Here is a 19,310-nt window from a genome sequence, read left to right as displayed (position 1 = left end):
CCACCTATCCCCCGACTCCAGAAATTTGTCATTATCACTGCCTACTCATTTGCCTGGGTCCTTTAGCACACAAAACTTGTGCTGTGCTCAAATGCTGGAGGTGTGAATTCACAAGGACAGAGAGCAATGTCATTTGTCATTCATCAAATATCATTATGCTTAAGGGTTCCCTGAGCTTTTCAGATCACAATGTGCTTGGTTCTCTCTATGATCTTTTCCTTCTGTGCCTCTCATCTCGTTTAGGACTGTATATTTAGTTCTTCTTTGGTCCCCCTTCCATTTCTTGTTGAGATTCCAAAGTCCTGAAGGTTAGAATCCATTTGCTCACCCTCTGCCTTTAGGATCTTCCTAGCAGAATGACCTGGTCAAGGTATATCTTCTAGGTTATAGATATGAATACTTAAGGACTGGGTCTAAAAACAGTATTCGTTTGGATGACATATAAAATAAAGAGTAAAGAGCTTTAAAGTTTCACATGGAATGTGCTCATTTTAGGGATTTGGAGGCAGAACTTGACAGCAAGTCTTTGATAGGAACTGGACATTTCCAAAGAAAGACTTCAAACAAAAAAAAGAAAAAAAGAAAGACTTCAAACCACAGTGATTATCTGAAAGCCACTTTTTTGGGGGGAGGTCACACCCGGCGATGCTAAGGGGTTACTCCTGGCTCTGCACTCAGGAATTACTCCTGGTGGTGCTCAGGGGACCATATGGGATGCTGGGAATCACACTATCCTTAGCATCTCCTATGGCTCTCCAAGACCTGCCAGGAGTGACGCCTGAGTGTAGAACGAGGAGACCGCCCTAAGCACAGGTTGGGTGACCACAAACCAAATTGGGTAAAAAAATAAACACTTAATATTTTATTTAATAATTAGAAGTAGTATACTTATAAAGGTGCAAAACTTGTATACCCCAAGGGTATACAGTATTGTAAAGCAATGACTTGTAAATAATCTTAAAACAGCAATGATGAATTTTCAGGTTCTCGCCCCATCTTCAGCAAATATTTCATAAATTAGTTATTACTCTTTAGGTAGATTTATTGAGAAGACAAGTTTTATTTCGGACTAGAAGAAACTGGTTTTCCTCTCAATGCTACAGTTTGTTAATAAACACAAGCCTGGGGCAACCAGATATAACTGGTTTATTTTTTCTACAAACATTTCACTTATTAAAACCCATTTGATTAAGAATTGTCTTTGTACCACTCTCTTCCTTCCCTCAGACTCATACTACAGGTCGATATGGAACCTTTTTCATTATGACTCTCGTAGGGAAAATTTGTTCTTGCTTAGAAAACAAAGTTATCTGGAACTGGAGAAATAGAACAGGGGTTAAGGGGTAGGCTTTACGTGTGGCTGATCCCACCTGGATTCCCAGCACCACTGGTAATTCCCAAGTGATCCCAAGAATAAGTCTTGAGCATTACGAGATGTGACTCTTAAAAACAAAAAATTAAAATTAAAAAAATAAACAAACACAAAGCCATTATTGGAGACCTTGGAAAAATAACCATTAAAAGTTGTTTTGAATGATCTCTAAGGTTGCTGTAGAATTATGGAAATATCTAAGTGACTTTTATATAAATATGCTCAAAAAGCACATTGGGCATCTAAGAATACACTTGACCTTCCTGAGTGGAGCGAAAACTCACCAATTCTCTGTATAATGGGTCCAAGGTAAACCACAGGGCCACAGCACATCTCTGGCCCTTGGTAACTGCCTTCACTCCATGCGGATTCTCGCCCCCAGATGAGAAGCTAATCATCCGGCCACACTTAGGTTTTATAGAGGCCTAAGAAAGAACAAGGTGCAAATTAGATTTTCAATTCCAATCTGATTATTTAGTCTCCTGTCTCTTCCCTCCTATGAGATTATTTTGATGGTTTTAAACCAAACCATACTTCTGGGGTAGAAGACACAGATTGTTTCAAATTTTCTTATCCATAAAACAAAGATCTAGTTCAGAAAAAAAAATATTCAGGCAAAATAGACGGAATAGTTCATGCATATGCAATTTGGGAAAGTCTTCAGTCCATTTTCTACATGCAGGAAATGTAGATTTCATGTTTGTGAAGTTATCAAATTAAACCAACGGGGCATCTAGAGTGTTACTCAAGTTGCTTATTGGTGGAGGTATTGGGTTTCTCCATAGTGACCCGTTTTCTAAGACCTTGGCTGTACATGTGTGCTCTGTGTATTTTTCACAAAGCAAAAGTATTAAAATAAAGTCCAATCTCATACATACTTCAATTCCTGTTACAGTGTTCCCGGCCAGCAGTTTCCCCAACAATGCTTAAATATCTCATGTGATGTGTGCACGGTACCATTTGGGGTGGCTTATTCTTTGATGGCAAGGATTATGAAATGATTGACAGAGTTCTTCCAGGAAGGCGCATTGCTCAAGCAGAACTTTCCATTCATTTCCATTCTATCAAAAGTCTTGGAAGAAGACAATAGAAAGGAGAAGAGATACTGCTGGCAGCTCTAGGCCAGGGTATTGGATCATGTATCACTTGGAAGTAGGTGCTCCAAAGCAAGTAAGTTTAAACAAAGAAATATTGCTTAAGGGTACGGAGAAACCTTAGTCATTTGAGTAAAGAGGTCATGAAAGTTTAGAAAAGCAAAAAGTGGAATAAGACATTCTTCTCTGTAATAAGGTGGGCTTACTCTATCTTCTTTCTGAATTGCCTTAAGGTACCACATGATTTTATATTTTTCACTGCCAGTTCAGGAAAAACTACTTGGGAAATTACCTAAAGTGTTAGAATATTATATAATGCAGTTACATTCAAACTTTGACTTACATGTTGAAGATCAATTGTGGTAGAATTTAAAGTCTGAGATTCAGGCGCGCGCGCGCGTGAGTGTGTGTGTGTGTGTGTGTGTGTGTGTGTGTGTGTGTGTGTGTGTGTGTGTTCTTAAGTCTTAATAGGGAAGAGGTAGTTCTTTTAATAGAAAAGAGGCTACTCTTTGTCTATAATAACTTAGAAATGAGTTGCTTTTACTAACAAAAGTCCTCCTCCTCCTCCTTCTTCCTCCGTCTCACCTGACTTGCTTGGGGTACCATACAGTGCCTGGGATCAAATTCAGGTTCTTGCACAAAACAGGAGTATAATTTTCAACTTTAGATTTTTCCTGGTACAGAGATTTCCCTTTCTATTTTTTTAGCAACTTTACCAAGCTGAGTTTCTGATCTAGAGAATTCACTCATTATTGGTACCTTCAATATCAACTTGATTGATTTTCCAGAGAAGAAATGTATAGCACATTCACATAGAAACAGCAAAATAAAAGATGCCTATAGCATCTACGTAGGACAGGAAGGCTTTCCTCAATACTACTTCAGGATCTAGGTTCATGTTTTCAAGGCTGTTGGTTCCTTGATATCAGGATTCACTTACCTACACATCTATAGCATTACAGGGGGGTGGCAAAACATCACACAGACTAAAGAAAGATTCTGGAGACAATTGAATGACTTCTCTGTGATATAATTAGAGCTCAAAATCTATTTGGGATGTCAACATCTTTAGGAAAATAAGTGACCTATTGGCTGAAGCGGGTGGAATCAGTTATTGCTAGTTGGGTTCACAGGATCTCTAGGGTTGATTAGGAAGATTGGCCAAAGAGGTAGTACAGTGGGGAGGACTCCTGCCTTGCACGCAGCCAACCTAGGTTTGATACCTGGCACTATCTGGTCCCCTGAGGCCCGCCAAGGGTGATTTCTGAGCAGAAAATAAGGGGTTAGCCATGAGCACAGACTTGTTTGCTCCAAAGCCAAAAGTAAATAAATAAATAAATAAATAAATAAATAAATAAATAAATAAATAACTGATCATGAGGAGGGCGTACCCTGACATGTATAAGCCACATTCAGGAATTAGAAAGCTCCATTTATGACAGAGTCTCCAAGGAAACATAGGTTCTGAAATTTAACAAATGATCATAAACATACTGGGAACATTTTTCCATTACAATGAATTTAACTTTTCAGGAAACCAATGGGACTCATTAAATTTTATCTTTTTTGACCTTGCACAAGAGAAACCAAAGTCCCTAAATACTCATACTCTGAAAATAAATGCTTCTGTTGAAAATAATCCATAAATCTTCCAAGTATGATGACAGACTGTCTCCTTTGCTTCCTTCGCTTCCTCCCACAGAAATTGAAGATTAAGGCAGAGAAGTACATTTTTAAACAAGTGTAAATCTTCTGTTACCATTTGGCTAATTATACAATTTCTATATTTTTCCAAAGTCTAGGGTTTTACTAGTTTTTTTATCCCGACCCTTTTTATGGAATCATTGTTTGTGTATTCATTTATCTTTGCCTGGGAATAATAGCCTGAGAATTTTAATTACCCATAAAATTTCCCTAGAAGTACCCGTCATTGGTGATGTGAAAGTAATTCGTAAAAAGAAATATTTAAACTTGGGTTTTTTTTAATTAAATCATAAAATCAGTTTTACTTTGCTTTTTTATGTGGAGGAGTGGTTTGATTTTCAGTAAGTTTAAAAATATTTAAAAATATCTTGAAAATATAAAAATATGTAAAATGGGAGTATTATTTGCTTTTGTAATTTTTAAAAGGCAGATTTCCAGTTAACTTACATTCAACAATGAGTGAAATACTGATTCACACACAGTACCATCATTTTGGATATTACTTTTAGATATGTTAGATATGTAACATTTGCAAGTATGGCCAGTAGATGGCGGAAAAGTAAAGAAATCTTTTCAACCACCGTCTGATTTTCTTGCATTCATTTTTGAACCTTTAAAGTGTCAACAGAGCTTAGGAGTCAAAAGATTTTCACACACAGACTCTTCAAAAATGAGAATTTTGTATAGGGATTTTAAATTCCAACCTCGGTTATCAATCTTGATTTAATTTCACAGATAACGAAGCATCAAAATACACTCACATTAACATCTTTTTTTACAAGATGATGTGAGTTGTCAGATAATCTTTACATATACATTATTGTATTATACTCTACAAAATATTTTTATTACTTTTAACAAAATTTCTGGAAAATGTTCATTAGAATCCCTGTTGGGTTGCATTTTTAAACTAGTAGGTCGCAGTTTTTTGTTGTTTTTAATCTCATGTGCCAATCCAAAAACATCCTTTATATGAAAATTTTACCATTGCAAAAAGAGTGTAATGTATAAAGGGAAAACAAAAAATCAAAAAATTTTGTGGAAATAACATACTTAAGGTTCTTTGTTGTTGCTGTTTCAGATTTTTTTCTTTTGGGGACAACACTCAGTAGTGCTCAAGAGTGACCCCCCTAACCCTAGTTCTGAGCTCAGAGAAGTTGCTCCAGGTGGCACTTGGGGACCCATGTAGTATCAGGGACTAAATTCAGGTCTCCCGTATGCAAAGCATGTGTAAGGCTCATTGCGCTCTCTCTTGGGCGGCTCGAAAGAAGTAATTCTTATCATTTATTTCATTCATGGCACATCTATTTAAATTCTGCATTACAAACAAAGAGATCTCCCAACATATTTATGATTCAATTCCATTATAAATTGGAAATCTTAATTTTTTAGACAAGAGAATCTGTAAGTGCTTCTTTCCCAAAACCACCACTTTGCTTAACAAAATGGTGGCTGAATTTTTAACTTTTGCCTTTTATCTATGAAAGAGTGTTTAGAATTTTACCCAAAGTACATGCACACATACAAACCCACATATGTGCATTCCTTTGAGCCTTATATGAAAGGGAGATTTAGGGGTGTCAGTTGTCCTAATTTGAAAACTGTATAGAGAGGCCTCAGTATATATGAGTCCACACCCAAGAATTCAACCAACCCACATTTGGGGTTGGCTAAGTCTTTGAATGTGAAACCTGAAGACAGATATTAATCCACATACAGAGGCTGAAGAGAGATATTATAGGGGTTAAGGCACTTGCCTTGTACCTGATGACCTCGGGTTTTTATCTGTGGCACCACATCTGGTCCCCCGGGCATCGCCAAGGTTGACCCTTGAGCACGGAGCCAACAGTAAGCCCAGGTGTGCTCTCTCCTCCCCCAAATTCCACAGACACATGGATCCAGTCAAATCCATGTTGTTCTTGTTTCTGGACCAACTGCTTATTAAATTGAAAGTATAAGTTTATTTAAATTAGCCACATACATGTACATGCATGCACATGTACAAAAACAAACACATAGATAAAATTTCAGTAACTAGGGTTCTGGAATACAATGACCAATAGAAGTACAGAGAACATCAATTTACTTGAACTATTCAAGAGATTATTTGACTTTTCCAGGGTTTGGATTACTTAACAATTGGTGGTCTTGAGGGGAGGTTATTTGTTTGCAATGCTCAGGGCTTACTCCTGACTCTGCACATAGTTTGCCACGGATAGAACCGGGTTGATCCCCATGCAAGGCAAGAAACTTACCTGCTGTACTATCTCTCTAGCTCAAGTGTGATTTTTTTTGTTTATTTGTTTGTTTTTATTAGATTACCTAACAAATAATTACGAGACTAAAATTCCGATACCTAATACTAATTAGCAATGTAATAATGAGAAAATTTTTAATATCGCTATTCTTAAAATTGCTTTTAAGAGTTTTAATTGCTACATGACTCACGACTCAGTTTCTTTTATATTAGTAACTCTAAACATTTGATTTCTCCCCTAATGGGAGGGCTCCAACGGGCATCATCTAGGCTTGCAAAATGGGTTAGAAAAATTTTATGAATGACTCCAAGGTTTTAATACATACACTTACTTAGAGTCTATCTCAATTATTTCTAGGATCCAGAAATATTTGAAATCCAACCATCTGTAACCATTTTGTGTGATAAGACTTGCAAATATGATAAGACTGGGTTGTATTTTTTAAGCAGAATAAAGATACTAGAAAATGTTTACTTACTGTCACAGTCTTGGCATCCATCTCAGTGAATATAAATTCTCCTCCTTCAAAGTCATCATTCATGTAGAGAAGCGCACTAAATAAAAGGAGGAAACCTGTTTGTATGATTATATGCCTCCAGCATCATAAAACACTGAAAACTGCTAATGAACTAATCAGCCTGATTAATAATTTATCTTTCAACTAGATAGTATCACCCTATTCTGTGTAGGATCAGATAGAATTTGGGATATAGTATCTATCTATCTTTTTTTTTTTTTTGCATTTTTGGGTCACACCCGGTGATGCACAAGGGTTACTCCTGGCTCTGCACTCAGGAATCACTCCTGGCGGTACTCAGGGGACCATATGGGATGCTGGGAATCGAACCTGGGTTAGCCGAGTACAAGGCAAACGCCCTACCTGCTGTGTTATTGCTCCAGCCCCCTGTCTATCTGTTTATATTAAACAATTATATTTCAATGTTCGTCTCACTTTTTTGGAGGGGTTGTTCTTGGGCCACACCCGGAAATGCTCAGGCATCACTCCTGGATTCCTGGATTTGCACTCAGCAGTTACCCCTGGTGGTACTTGGGGGACCACATGGGGTCCTGGGAATCTAACCAGGGTCCACCGCATGCAAAGCAAGTGCCCTATTGGCTGTATGATCACTCTGCCCTCTTCATCTCACACTGTGCTTCCTTCACAGGAAAGCGAATTGGATATAATCTAGATATTTGAGCCTCTCCACATGACTCACACTCTGTTTTGTTTATTTTAGGAACTCTGAACATTAGATTTCTCCCCTAACAGAAGAGCTCCAAAAGGCATCATCTAACCCTGCAAATAGGAGTGTTCATGAATGCTTTGAACTGGACATAATGGAGGAAAAATAACCCACCATTGCACATAATGGCGACCACAGCTCCTGATTCTCCTAAATCACTAAAGCATCCTTCAACTAGAGGACATCTGTGTTCTCTTGAGTTTTCAGTTGCTTGTTAATAAAATGTAGACAGCAACCAGTGTTGTGATAAGATCCATATATAGTTTGAGTCATAGAGTTCTCAGATGGAGAGATATGTAGCACAAGGGAGAGATTCCAGTGAGAGCAAAGCAGATGAAACTAAACCTTATTTTTCTATGAAAATAAAAAAAACTTGACTTTTTTAAAGACTAAAATGCAAGATAATAGGCATAGATGGTATTGATAAGAAATATCAAAGGAGAGGATAAAGTGGCTTCTCTGTGTGGTGACTGCTTCAGAGGAAGCTTTAAGAATCTCTGTTTCACAGAGATGAATGTGTTGACAGGAATTCAGACCAGCTTTCTAGTTTCTATAGTTTAATTGATGACTTTTGGGCAAAAATCCTGATATTGAAGCACTGCTGACCATACCTATAGTCCCGGAATGTATAAGCAGGGGGCTCCTTCCAGCATTCATTGGCCTCCGGATCCAAAAGGCAGTTGTCAGCATGGATAGGATGACTGAGGTCATTTCTTCTATCCTGTTGACCTGTCAGAAAAGGGAGTAGGGATAAGTGAAAAGGATGGAGTGCAGGTATCTTAAACAGCAAAACAAACTGATTATGTACCACCACCTGTTCCTGATGCCCTTCTGAGAGAGGCAGAGCAGAATAAATGAAAACACTAGGAAATCAGTGTAAAGTCTTGGGTCATGTTTTGATTATAAACTTGATGAAAAAACATGGAAAAATCACACCTGCCTTCTCAGCTACCAGAATATCTGGCATAATAAACATACGCATTTGTTAATGAATACGAAAATAAACCCATTATCAAAATAATAATATAATAAAAATCCATGAATTTCAGGAATGCATGGAGGTAGAAAAAATGAGATAAAGTTAAAATGTTAAAATCAAAAATATTTGCTTCACTTGAACCCTCTCAAGAATAAATGTCTACTGCTAGGACATTTTTTCTCACTCCTCTTTTTCAGGAAGGTATAAAGAAGTGTGGGAAAATCATCCCAAGGTCAGCATAGTCTCCTGGGTAAAACAAATTTAGCTGCAAATGTGGTCCCAGGCAGAAATAGAATGGGAGATTGCCATGACTTTAAATCTTAGTTTAGGCAATACGGGCTGCAAACATAAGGCTCTGGCAGGGAGGAGATTATTCTGACTTCAATACTATATATTGAAGGACAGAGAAGAGAAGAAATCTAGTAAGGAAGGATATGAGATAGGGAAGTAACAGGGAAGTAGGGTTCAGTGGCCTCAGGTATAGAGGGCATGTGGGGGAACAGTACAGCAATATATCCAAAGCACAGACTCAATGACATTGAAAACACAAGAGCCAAACTACAGCCACCAAACTTTAAAATGTGCCTGTCAAGGTGTGAGGCAGGAAGACGGGAAGAAACGTGGGAAGACTGGTGGAGGGAGTTTGACACTGGTGGTAGGATTGGTGCTAGAATATTATATACCTAAACTCAACCATTAATAACCTTGTAAATGACAGTTCTTTAATTAATAACTTTTAAGTACTTGTCTGTCTAGCTCTCTATAGCCACAGCTCTGTAAATATCCTAGCCTTTGCTCTAAATGTATCCGCTAATTCTTGATGTATCTGCTGTTAATGTACTTGATTCCTTAGTTTACCTGATAACCTGATAATGTACCTGATAACCTGATAGCCTTAATATGTCAATTAATGTAAACAGTGGCTCACATGACTGGAGCCCAGGACCCAAGGAGTGAGAGTCAGGGAACAGAAATTGTATTCAATGAATGTTAGCTGACCCCTTCATTTGGGGTTGTGGAGGAGGCTCCTTTGTAACCCAGACACGTCAAAGTCTCTCCAATTCATTCTTTATGAGTGACTCTGCGGGACAGAGGTCAAAGGTGCTGATTGTCTTCATTGGGGTAAAGATAGCACCATGAGATCTAAAGATTGAATGGGGACAATGGACTATAAGGAATTCTTTGCCTCCTTAAAACATTTGTTCTTATCAGTACCTTCATTTTCAGTGCTTACTCTCCATGGTAATGTTTCTGGGTTTAACAAGACCTATCATTTCTGTTTTAGTAATAACTGGAATAAGGACAAATGGGGACTGACTCCCCTAAAGAGAAATTTGACAAAAAAAAATTTAAAAAAAACTTCATGTTGCATTTTGTTTTTTCCTGTGTGATTTAAGCAAGGAGGAGAAATCAATGTGGGAGGGGAAATAGTCAAAACAATGATTCTAGAAGGTTAGGAAACCAAAAATTAGAAAGGAAATATCAAAAAGAAAGGGAAAAACAAGAGTTAGTAAGTACACTATTTTTTAATTTTTTTTTTTTTAGAATTCTCTGAAATGATTAGTCTATGATACAACTAAGGTTCATTTTGCATCATTTTGTTGTTGTTGTTGGTTGTGCTTTTGTCACTGTGTGTATAAAAGAGCAGCTTTGGCCTCTGGAATCTCACCAGACAGGGCTGTTCGGCAGACCATGTGTGTATAGGAGAAATACAGAGTTGAGTTCAGCATGAAATAGGATTCTACGATCTTCCGAGCCTTCTCACTGATATCATAAAACAGGCGGGCACTCTTCAATGGAACTCGGCCTTCATAACCAAACTGAGAAGGAAAGAAGGACATCAGGAAAAAATGAGTTTACTGGAGGGCAGATGCTAGATTTTATTAATCTAACATGAGATGTCCATCTCTGTGTTAACTGGTAAGAATCACATGCTTGTGAATTTCAATTAGGAAAGTGAGCCAACGGGAATAAGCATCATCCTAAACACACATTAAACACCATCACTCTGTCTCCAGTCTCATGACACTGGTAGAGATACCCTTTCTTATGCTACACAACTACTTGTCTGTGCATTTTTATCAATAGGCCACAAGTTCCTTAAAGACAATGGGATTGCTTATCGTTTATCAGATAAAAGCTTAGGATACATCAACTCTGATAAATGAATGACTGCAAGAATAAAGAGATAATCAAAACCAAGGAGGTGCTATTTCACACTGACTTCCACCAACAGTTCTTATAATTCTATATTCTACCATATCTGCCATTCATCCCAAGTCATGGATTGAATTTTAGAAATCTAATCCCCACCCAACACACCCCCAACTAAGACTTTACTTTGAGTGCTTTCAGGACAGTTGCTCCTTCAAATTTTTCATTGGGTGTATGAGGTGAAGTTTTTCCTCTGTATCCATCACCCACAAGCATAATTCCCTGAAATAAAATATAAAAAAATACTCCATTAATGACAACTGCCATTTTTCATGACTACATATTCTGACTAACACATCTGAAAACTAAAGTCAGTAAGCAGAATCATTCCCATTTTATTTTAGAATCCCCATTTAGTTCATTCTTTCAACCTAAAAATACATATTTATTGAATTTTGCCATCTTTTTTATTTTAAAATACTCTGACATTTCTCTAGAAATAAACTATAATTGATTTATACATCAAACCATTGTTGATCAAAATAAACATATTTTTCCCAATGACTTTACATGATAGGTAGGGCATATAAAATCACGGCAATAGAAGACTATTATCCTGTGAGTGGTCAACTTCAAATAGAGTAATTCTAAATAGACTAATTAGTCAAATAGACTAGTATAACTATTTCAAATATTCAGGTTATGTCTATGATCCAAAGAAATGCATTCTAACTCAAATGCTGTAAAAATGTCCCATGTAATCAGTGTCATTTTCTTGTTTAAGAAAGAAATGTCAATGGATAGACATGGAGAGTATCATGCTAAGTGAAATGAGTCAGAAAGAGAGAGACAGACATAGAAGGACTTGGGGCCGGAGCGATAGCACTACGGGTAGGGCGTTTGCCTTGCACGCGGCCGACCCGGGTTTGATACCCAGCATCCCATATGGTCCCCCAAGCACCACCAGGAGTAATTCCTGAGTGCAAAGCCAGGAGTAACCCCTGAGCATCGCTGGGTGTGACCCAAAAAGCAAAAAAACAAAACAAAACAAAACAAAAAAAACAGACATAGAAGGACTGCACTCATTTGTGGAGTATAGAATAACATCACATGAGGCTGACACCCAAGGACAGTAGAGACAAGGGCCAGAAAGATTGCCCCATAGCTGGAAGCCTGCTTCATGAGTGGAGGAGAGAAGGCAGATGGAATAGAGAAGGGATCACTAAGAAATGATGGCTCTTCAATGGGACTCATGATGGCTGGAGGAACCAGCTGGGATGGGAGATGCATGCCCAAAGTAGATAATGGAACAAGCATGATGACTTCTCAGTGTCTGTGTTGCAAGCCATAATGCCCAAAAGTAGAGAGAGAGAGTATGGGGAATATTGTCTGCTGTGGAGGCAGGGGGAGTGTGGGAAAGGGGGGGTATACCAGGGATACTGGTGGTGGGGAATGTGCACTGGTGGAGGGATGGGTGTTTGATCATTGTGAGATTGTAACCCAAACATGAAAGCTTGTAACTATCTCACAGTGATTCAATAAAATTTTTAAAATAAATTTAAAAAATTAAAACATTTTTTAAAAAATAAAGAAATTTCAGGTCTCATTTTCTAGAAGGAATTCAGGTGAGGTTAAGACCTGCACTTACACTGGCCACACTGTGGAGCTCCCGACACTGTTCTTCCGACAGGACATTGTCTAGGAGAACCCGCTGAGTCCCGTTCAGTTGCTCAGAGTTATACACAAATGTGATGTTCTCGTAGAGCAGAGGGCCCCCTGAAAAGACAAAGCATATCGTCCTCCTCGTTACCTCTGTCCGCAAGATCGGGAGCACAGAAGAGCCAATCATCTCCAACATGCAAAGAACACTTACAGAATTGGAAGGTGGATAGACATAATATGGATTCAAGAAAAAAGAAATCCATGCTTGAGTGCTATGTTATGTGATATCATCATCATAATATATTATACTTGTAAAGTACTTGAGGAGTGGTATACTATGCTTCCATTTGATTCTGGTGATGTTTCTACACAGCCTACTGGGCATCTCATGGAACATTCTTCTGAGGATACTATACGGAATTCTCTTAAGTTAGGTATACGCACTCTACACATCATTTTTCCTAACTCTGTTACAAAAATCACTTGATTATACACTTGCAACCTTGAGCATGATATACAGTTCTTATTTTCCTTGGTGTCTAGAGAAATACTTTTGCCAGGTGACTCAGTTAGTAAATGTCCCAGCACAGCTGTCGCACAGAGATAATCTGCCTCCTTCTGTGCCATGTTAGGGTCCGTGACTCAAATATAAGACACGCGGGGGGAGTTTAAAGATTTTAATAAAGAGAGTTGCTCAGGCTGACAGGCCAGGACTGCATCCATTGAAAGACACTCAAGGTGCAACCCCTCTATTCTCAAAGAAGGGTTTAAGTACCCCAAAACCACATTCTTGGCTGACTACTAGGTTATTTCCACCCCTACAGAGATTGACTGATTCCTCATATCAGTTTTGCAAGGAGTTACCTCATCTATCCTTCCTCTATTCCTATTCCTCTTCCCAGGATGGATTCCAGGATATAGTCTCAGGCTCCTGCCCAGTTCAGCTGTCAGTTACTAAACATATAGACACAAAATGGCTCCTCATAACTAAAATGGCTGCACTTTGGTTCATGCCAAAAGTGTCTGTAGTTTGGTTCTAATGTTGTCATTCTATCACCTATGTGGCTAAAAGGTCTAACATTTGCAATATTTATTTTTCTTTGTCCCCAAGAGTATGCATATATAACATTTTTCTTTCCAATATTGGAAGAGTTTGTTGCTTAAATTGTATATTTTCATGGGGGTGACATTGGTGGGGGAAGTGAACACTGGTGAAGGGATTAGTGTTAAGACATTGTATGCCTGAAACCCAATCATGAATAACTTTGCAATTTCAAAGTGACTAAATAATATATATGTGTGTATATAAAATATTATATTATATAAGAAATACCAGAAAAGTTGGAGTGATAGTACACTGGGTAAAGCACTTGCCTTGCATGTGGCCAATCATGATTTGATTCTGGGCACAACATCTAATCCCCTGGCAACAAGATATATAAGCAGAGCCAGGAATAAACTCAGACCACTGCTCAGTGTGACCCATCCGACCCCCCCCCCAAAAAAAAAGAAAAATACCATGAATGTTTACTAAGGTTAAAACTCTAGAGTCCAAATTCAAAACATTGAGTAATTGTGAAGCAGTAGATCTATGTAGCCTCCAGAATCAGAACGTGCAACCAAATGATTGATACCTCTGGCGTTTAGCTCTATGGCCTCCACTCAAATCTGGACCTCTTATGCCCATTCTGCCCATTCTTCTTAAATTAAAATGCCACTTTCATATAAGCTTAGTTTTATAAAATGTCAGTCTCTTTTCAAAATGACTTTTTTCTATTTGGTGTTAGAGTTTTCTCTTCTATTGGGATGCCATAACGAGCACTCGTGACTTCCACACTCTCTCAGCTGTTCTCCAATGGTGGAGGGAAGGAAGAAATTTTGTCCATGGTGGGAAAAATTCCTCTGACTATAGTCTCTTTAACGGAAATAACAATGCTAATCCTGAATAACACATCCTAAAACCTCTTCCAGAGCTTACAATCTAAATGCTTCAAAAGCACCCTCAAGTGAGCCACATTCTGTGCTAGAAAAACCATGGGGAATGTCAGCAGTGCTTTCTTGAAATTTATCATCTGGTGGGGAAGCCAAACAAGTTTGTTTAAGTTGAATTACCATGCTACAGTAAAATAATAATAATAATAATCATATTTCTTTCTTACATATTTTAAAGAATTTACAGTTGAAGTCAACTGAGACTGGGATTTTCTTTGTGTCTAATGAAATTTCCTCAATAGATAGAAGTCTAATCAGATTTTAATTTATTCTTTGTGTCACTTTTCCTAAATTGTGTTTTGTGTGTGTTTTATTTTTTAGGTCATGCCCAGTGGTGTTCAGGAGCTAAACCTAGAGTAATGCGGGGGCTGAAGGAGATGCAGATGAAGAGATTGAACATACGTCTCCTGTAAGTAAGTAAAGCCTCACTCCAGACCTTTCAGCTATCTCTCTGGAGCCAAGGTGGCTGATTAATCCCTAGTGGTCTTCATTGGGTCATATATGATGCTGGTGATTTGAACCAGGGTTGACTGAATGCTAGGTAAGTGCATTAACTTCATCTTTCTATTATATCTCTGGCCCATCAGAGATTTAATACAAGATATAATATGTATATATAAAGGTATGTGCACATACACACATATGTATGCATGTATATACATTAAAAGCCACACACATGTGTGTATATGCATGTATAGATTTACATATATAAATATATAAATTTACATATATGTCTATATATGTTTATATAAATCTATGCAAATCTTGTGCCCTCAATTCTCTCCAAGGACAAAGCCTACAACTTTATGAAACTGATCCCAGATAAGTTCTTCAGAGGTTGAAGCTTTAGGCTATATTATAAGTCATGAAATTACAAAATCTTGGTCTGACATAGTCCTTTACTCATAGAACATAAAATCTGAGGATAAAGTCTTTGATGTTGAGCAAATGTTCAGACAGGGTAGCATACAACCACCTCAAGCCAGAAAATTAAACCAAAAAAGAAAAACAGTATTCCAGAGGGACATGTATGGGCATGTCATTAGCAAAGGCTCATTGTAAAATAGTGGGGAAGAAAAACTTAATCTCTCTATTCCTTGACCAACTCCTGAGTCAACACTGGTTCAAAATATCATCATTGGTCAAAACTGGAGAACAGTATTTAATCTGATAGTGTATCACATCAAAAGGGATTAGATCAATGTAAGTGTTTATTAGTCCACTTAGGATATAATCATTAAAAGTCATGGTTAATGGAATATTAAAATAAATGAGATGATTTTTCTCAACCATGGGTAATACAAGTTAACTATTTAAATGTTAAAAACTTATTTTACCATAATTTTCTTATTTATAATAAAATTATGAGTAAAATATTTATTTTATTGTGTCTTAATGGTTATCACACCAAACCTATTTATAAGAACATAAAAAGTAAAGCAATAAAACACACAAAATAAAAATAAGCAATATTAAGGCATTTTTAATGTGATTTTAGAAATATAAAAAGCTATATTCCACACAAATTTTCTACCATCTGACCTGACCAAGTTATTTTGACCAGCATTTCTTACAGTTCTGGTGTAGGATGAGTCATTCTATGACAACATTTTCTCTGTGGAAAATGCTACAAAATTTTAGTGTACCATGATGAATGTTAGCTTTCATCTAGTTCTAATACATTATTCATAACTTTTCCATACTTCATTTCTTATGAGTGTTCAATCAGAGAAGCATTACTTATGATGGTAACAGTGCCAGTGCCCATAGCCAGTGAGGTATGAAGTCTTCTGATAATACTTGGCTGTAGGGTGGCCATCTAGATGATCTACTACTTGCTGCTTTTAATTTTTTAATGTTAACAAAAGTTATGAATACACTCTTTCTTGGGTTCCTCAAATATAACAAGGTCCCAGTTTCATTAAGATGAACAGAAAAATATATACATATTTTTAACAGAAATATATATATATTAACATTCAATACTTCTCAAAGTTTGTTCTGCAAAAAATGTTTTTAAAAAGTTTTCTTGATCAAATATTTTTGGGAAAGTGATAAAGTAACATCAATACAAAGAGAATTAGACAGGGTGATAGAGAATGACTCCAGAGAAATACATTTCTGAGGATGGGTCCAGGATAGGTCCAAGATAAGGATAGGGCAGCTAAGATAGAGAAAAGATAATCCTTTCAAACATCCTGGTCTTCCCTAACCCCCTCACTCTTATCACCTTTCATGTCTTAAACCCAATGTAGAATGCTCACTAAGCCATTAGTACAAAGAATATAAAAAGAGATTTTCTACTTTTCCCAAGCAACCAACTCAAGAAGACCTATTTACCTATTTTCCTTCCCTTTCCTTCCCTTTACTCAAATAAAGTTGGTCCTAAATTCATCTATCTAGTCTCTTGTCTTCTGCTGTCAGTCTTGACTGACTGTCCAAGGACAAGAACCTGAGAATACAATAAGAAAACTCCTGGTCTGAATTAAATTTAAGAGGGCTCCTTAGAACCTAAAATATGTGAACAGGCACTGACTACCCTAAGTGCTATTATACTCTGCAGCAGTTCTCAACCATAATTTAACACAGTACCTTCCTCCTGTCCCTCCATCCTTCCCTCCCTTTCTTTTTTCTCCTATGTCAGAGAAATTCTAAAGTGGTCCCTGGTGATCACTGTTTCTTGGTATTTCTGCACCGGATAATTTGGTCTCTCACTATGGGTGGGTTGAGGAACTTGCTTCTAACCAACAGAACATGGTGGCCACCTCTGTGATGGCACTGCATAGGATGGCAGCGTCCACCTTCTAGTAAAGAAAATAATCCAACTACTGGTTTCTCAGAAGGCACAGTGTGATAAATCAAACCAATAAGGTAAAGGGATTCTCATAGCAAGCAATCAAAGGTACCTCCTGGTTAACAACCAACTACAAATTAAGAGCCAAAGCCCACAATCCCATTAATAGTGGATTCTGTCGTCTGTACTTGGAAAAGATCCAGTTAGTCTTAGAGGAGACTCTTGACTTGGTCAACAATGTTGAGAGGGACCTGTGATGGATCCTAAAGCAATAAGATTTCCCCCTACCTAAGTTGTCCCCAAGCCCCTGATATAAATGTATGTCACATACATACATACATAGATTGATAGTTATATTTTTATATATATCTGATATGTATGTATACAGATATGAATAAAATTCACATCTATTATAAAGAAGACTTTCACTCTCAAATATTTAGAAAAAACTGCATATTCAGTTCCTATTTAGAAATATTTTTAATGTATTATTTTGGGGTAGAGAGATAGTATAGCCGGTAGGGCACTTTCTCTGCATGCAGGTCACGAGATTTGATCTCTAACCCATATGAGCCCTACGAAAGGTGATCCTTGAGGCAGAGCCAGGAGTAAGCCTTGAGCACCTCTGGATTTTGACCCACTCCTCAAAAATAAAAGTATTTTCTCAAGAAAAACTGATAGGTGTAGGTTCCCTGAAATGTTTTAAAAATATTTTTTAAAAACTGTTAAGAAAATACAAGGATCAGACACTTGTCTTGCACTGACCTTGGGTCAATCCCAGCACGGCATATGGTCCCGTAAGCAAAGAACCAGGAGTAAGCCCTGAAAACTAAAGACTGTAGCTCAGTAAAGTTTTTCATTTAAAGCCAGGTAGCCATGGAGATGTGGGAGATTATGTAAACTAGATCTATTTGCATTTTCAATATTTTTCATTTTCCATGTTCACAGTGAATTTCTTTAAATAAGTCATTCAATTTTCAAAATATGACCATAAATATTACTAAAATATAAACAATATATTTTCATCATTTCTGCATAAGTACTTGCTATTTATCATTACCATCATTATTATTTATTTGGTAAAATATGTATGACATACTGTCTAAAGTTCTACATGAGGCAGCTTAATAAATATGTAGCATAATGGAATATATTACAAAGAGGACTACTGTGATACTGACAATTTTCCAAATTATGCTTTAAGTAACAAAAAGATAAAGTTAGGAGGCCAGAGAGATTGTACTGTGGGGAAGTGCTATCCTTGCAATGTGGTTAACCTTGGTTTTATCCCGGGCATAACATATGGTTCCCCAAACACTAGTGGGAGTAAAGAGCTATGAGTAAGTCCTAAGAATTGACAGATGTTGTCAAAAATGCACTAATAATAATAATAATAATAATAATAATAATGTAAAACAACAAATCTAAGTTCAAGGAAATACTTTAGTTTTAAATACATAAATCCTAACAGGTTCTGCTAGATCTGAACTAAAAATTGCCTTTTGTGTAGCTAGCACAATCACCACTAGACATAGTGGTTTACACAGAGGTTTCTCAAATATACACTTCGAAAAACACAAACAACTATCACCCACCAACCAACAGGGGGAATAAAAGGAAAATAATGTCTGCTATTCAAAAAAGCAAGTGTACCAACTTACACACATAACTAGTAGCACTGCCGACAGAGGGAAGAAAAAAACATTAAAATTAAAATAAAACTGTAGTCCAAAGAGTTGTGGTTCCTGAGACAAGATTTGTCAGCTTTAGCCAACTCCTAACCACAACCCAAGGAGACTGAGTCAAACAACTTAATTCTTCTCTCATTCATAAAGTATGTGCTTGTCTGGCTTGAACTAGCCAGTTGCAATAAAGCAGGAGCATCTAGGAAAATGCTGCTTTAGGCTCACAGTCTGTGGGCTTGTGGCAAAAAAGGAATCCTTTTACCCAAAATACAATGACATCATATAGCTGTGCTGTGTGGACCAACAGCCCGTACATGAGCACAGCTCCTTCTGGTTTACAAGAGGCTTCTCATCCCTCCCCTCCTGTTCCTC

General features: G+C 37.3%; 1 protein-coding gene across 1 annotated transcript in view; it reads right to left on the bottom strand.

Moving 5' to 3' along the window:
• The window catches only part of P3H2 (prolyl 3-hydroxylase 2), a 187,440-nt gene that overhangs the window by 9,338 nt on the left and 158,792 nt on the right, over nucleotides 1-19,310 (bottom strand). Inside the window, exons 9-14 of the mRNA XM_004603009.2 lie at nucleotides 12,454-12,581; nucleotides 10,992-11,087; nucleotides 10,321-10,471; nucleotides 8,284-8,401; nucleotides 6,907-6,982; nucleotides 1,657-1,797 (exon numbers count right to left, since the gene is read on the bottom strand). Coding sequence (XP_004603066.2) covers nucleotides 1,657-1,797; nucleotides 6,907-6,982; nucleotides 8,284-8,401; nucleotides 10,321-10,471; nucleotides 10,992-11,087; nucleotides 12,454-12,581 — 710 coding nt within the window. The remainder of the gene's footprint in view (nucleotides 1-1,656; nucleotides 1,798-6,906; nucleotides 6,983-8,283; nucleotides 8,402-10,320; nucleotides 10,472-10,991; nucleotides 11,088-12,453; nucleotides 12,582-19,310) is intronic.

Source organism: Sorex araneus, chromosome 2 (assembly GCF_027595985.1).
Source record: "Sorex araneus isolate mSorAra2 chromosome 2, mSorAra2.pri, whole genome shotgun sequence".
NCBI lineage: Eukaryota > Metazoa > Chordata > Mammalia > Eulipotyphla > Soricidae > Sorex > Sorex araneus.
This window is presented reverse-complemented; position numbering and strand designations above follow the sequence as displayed.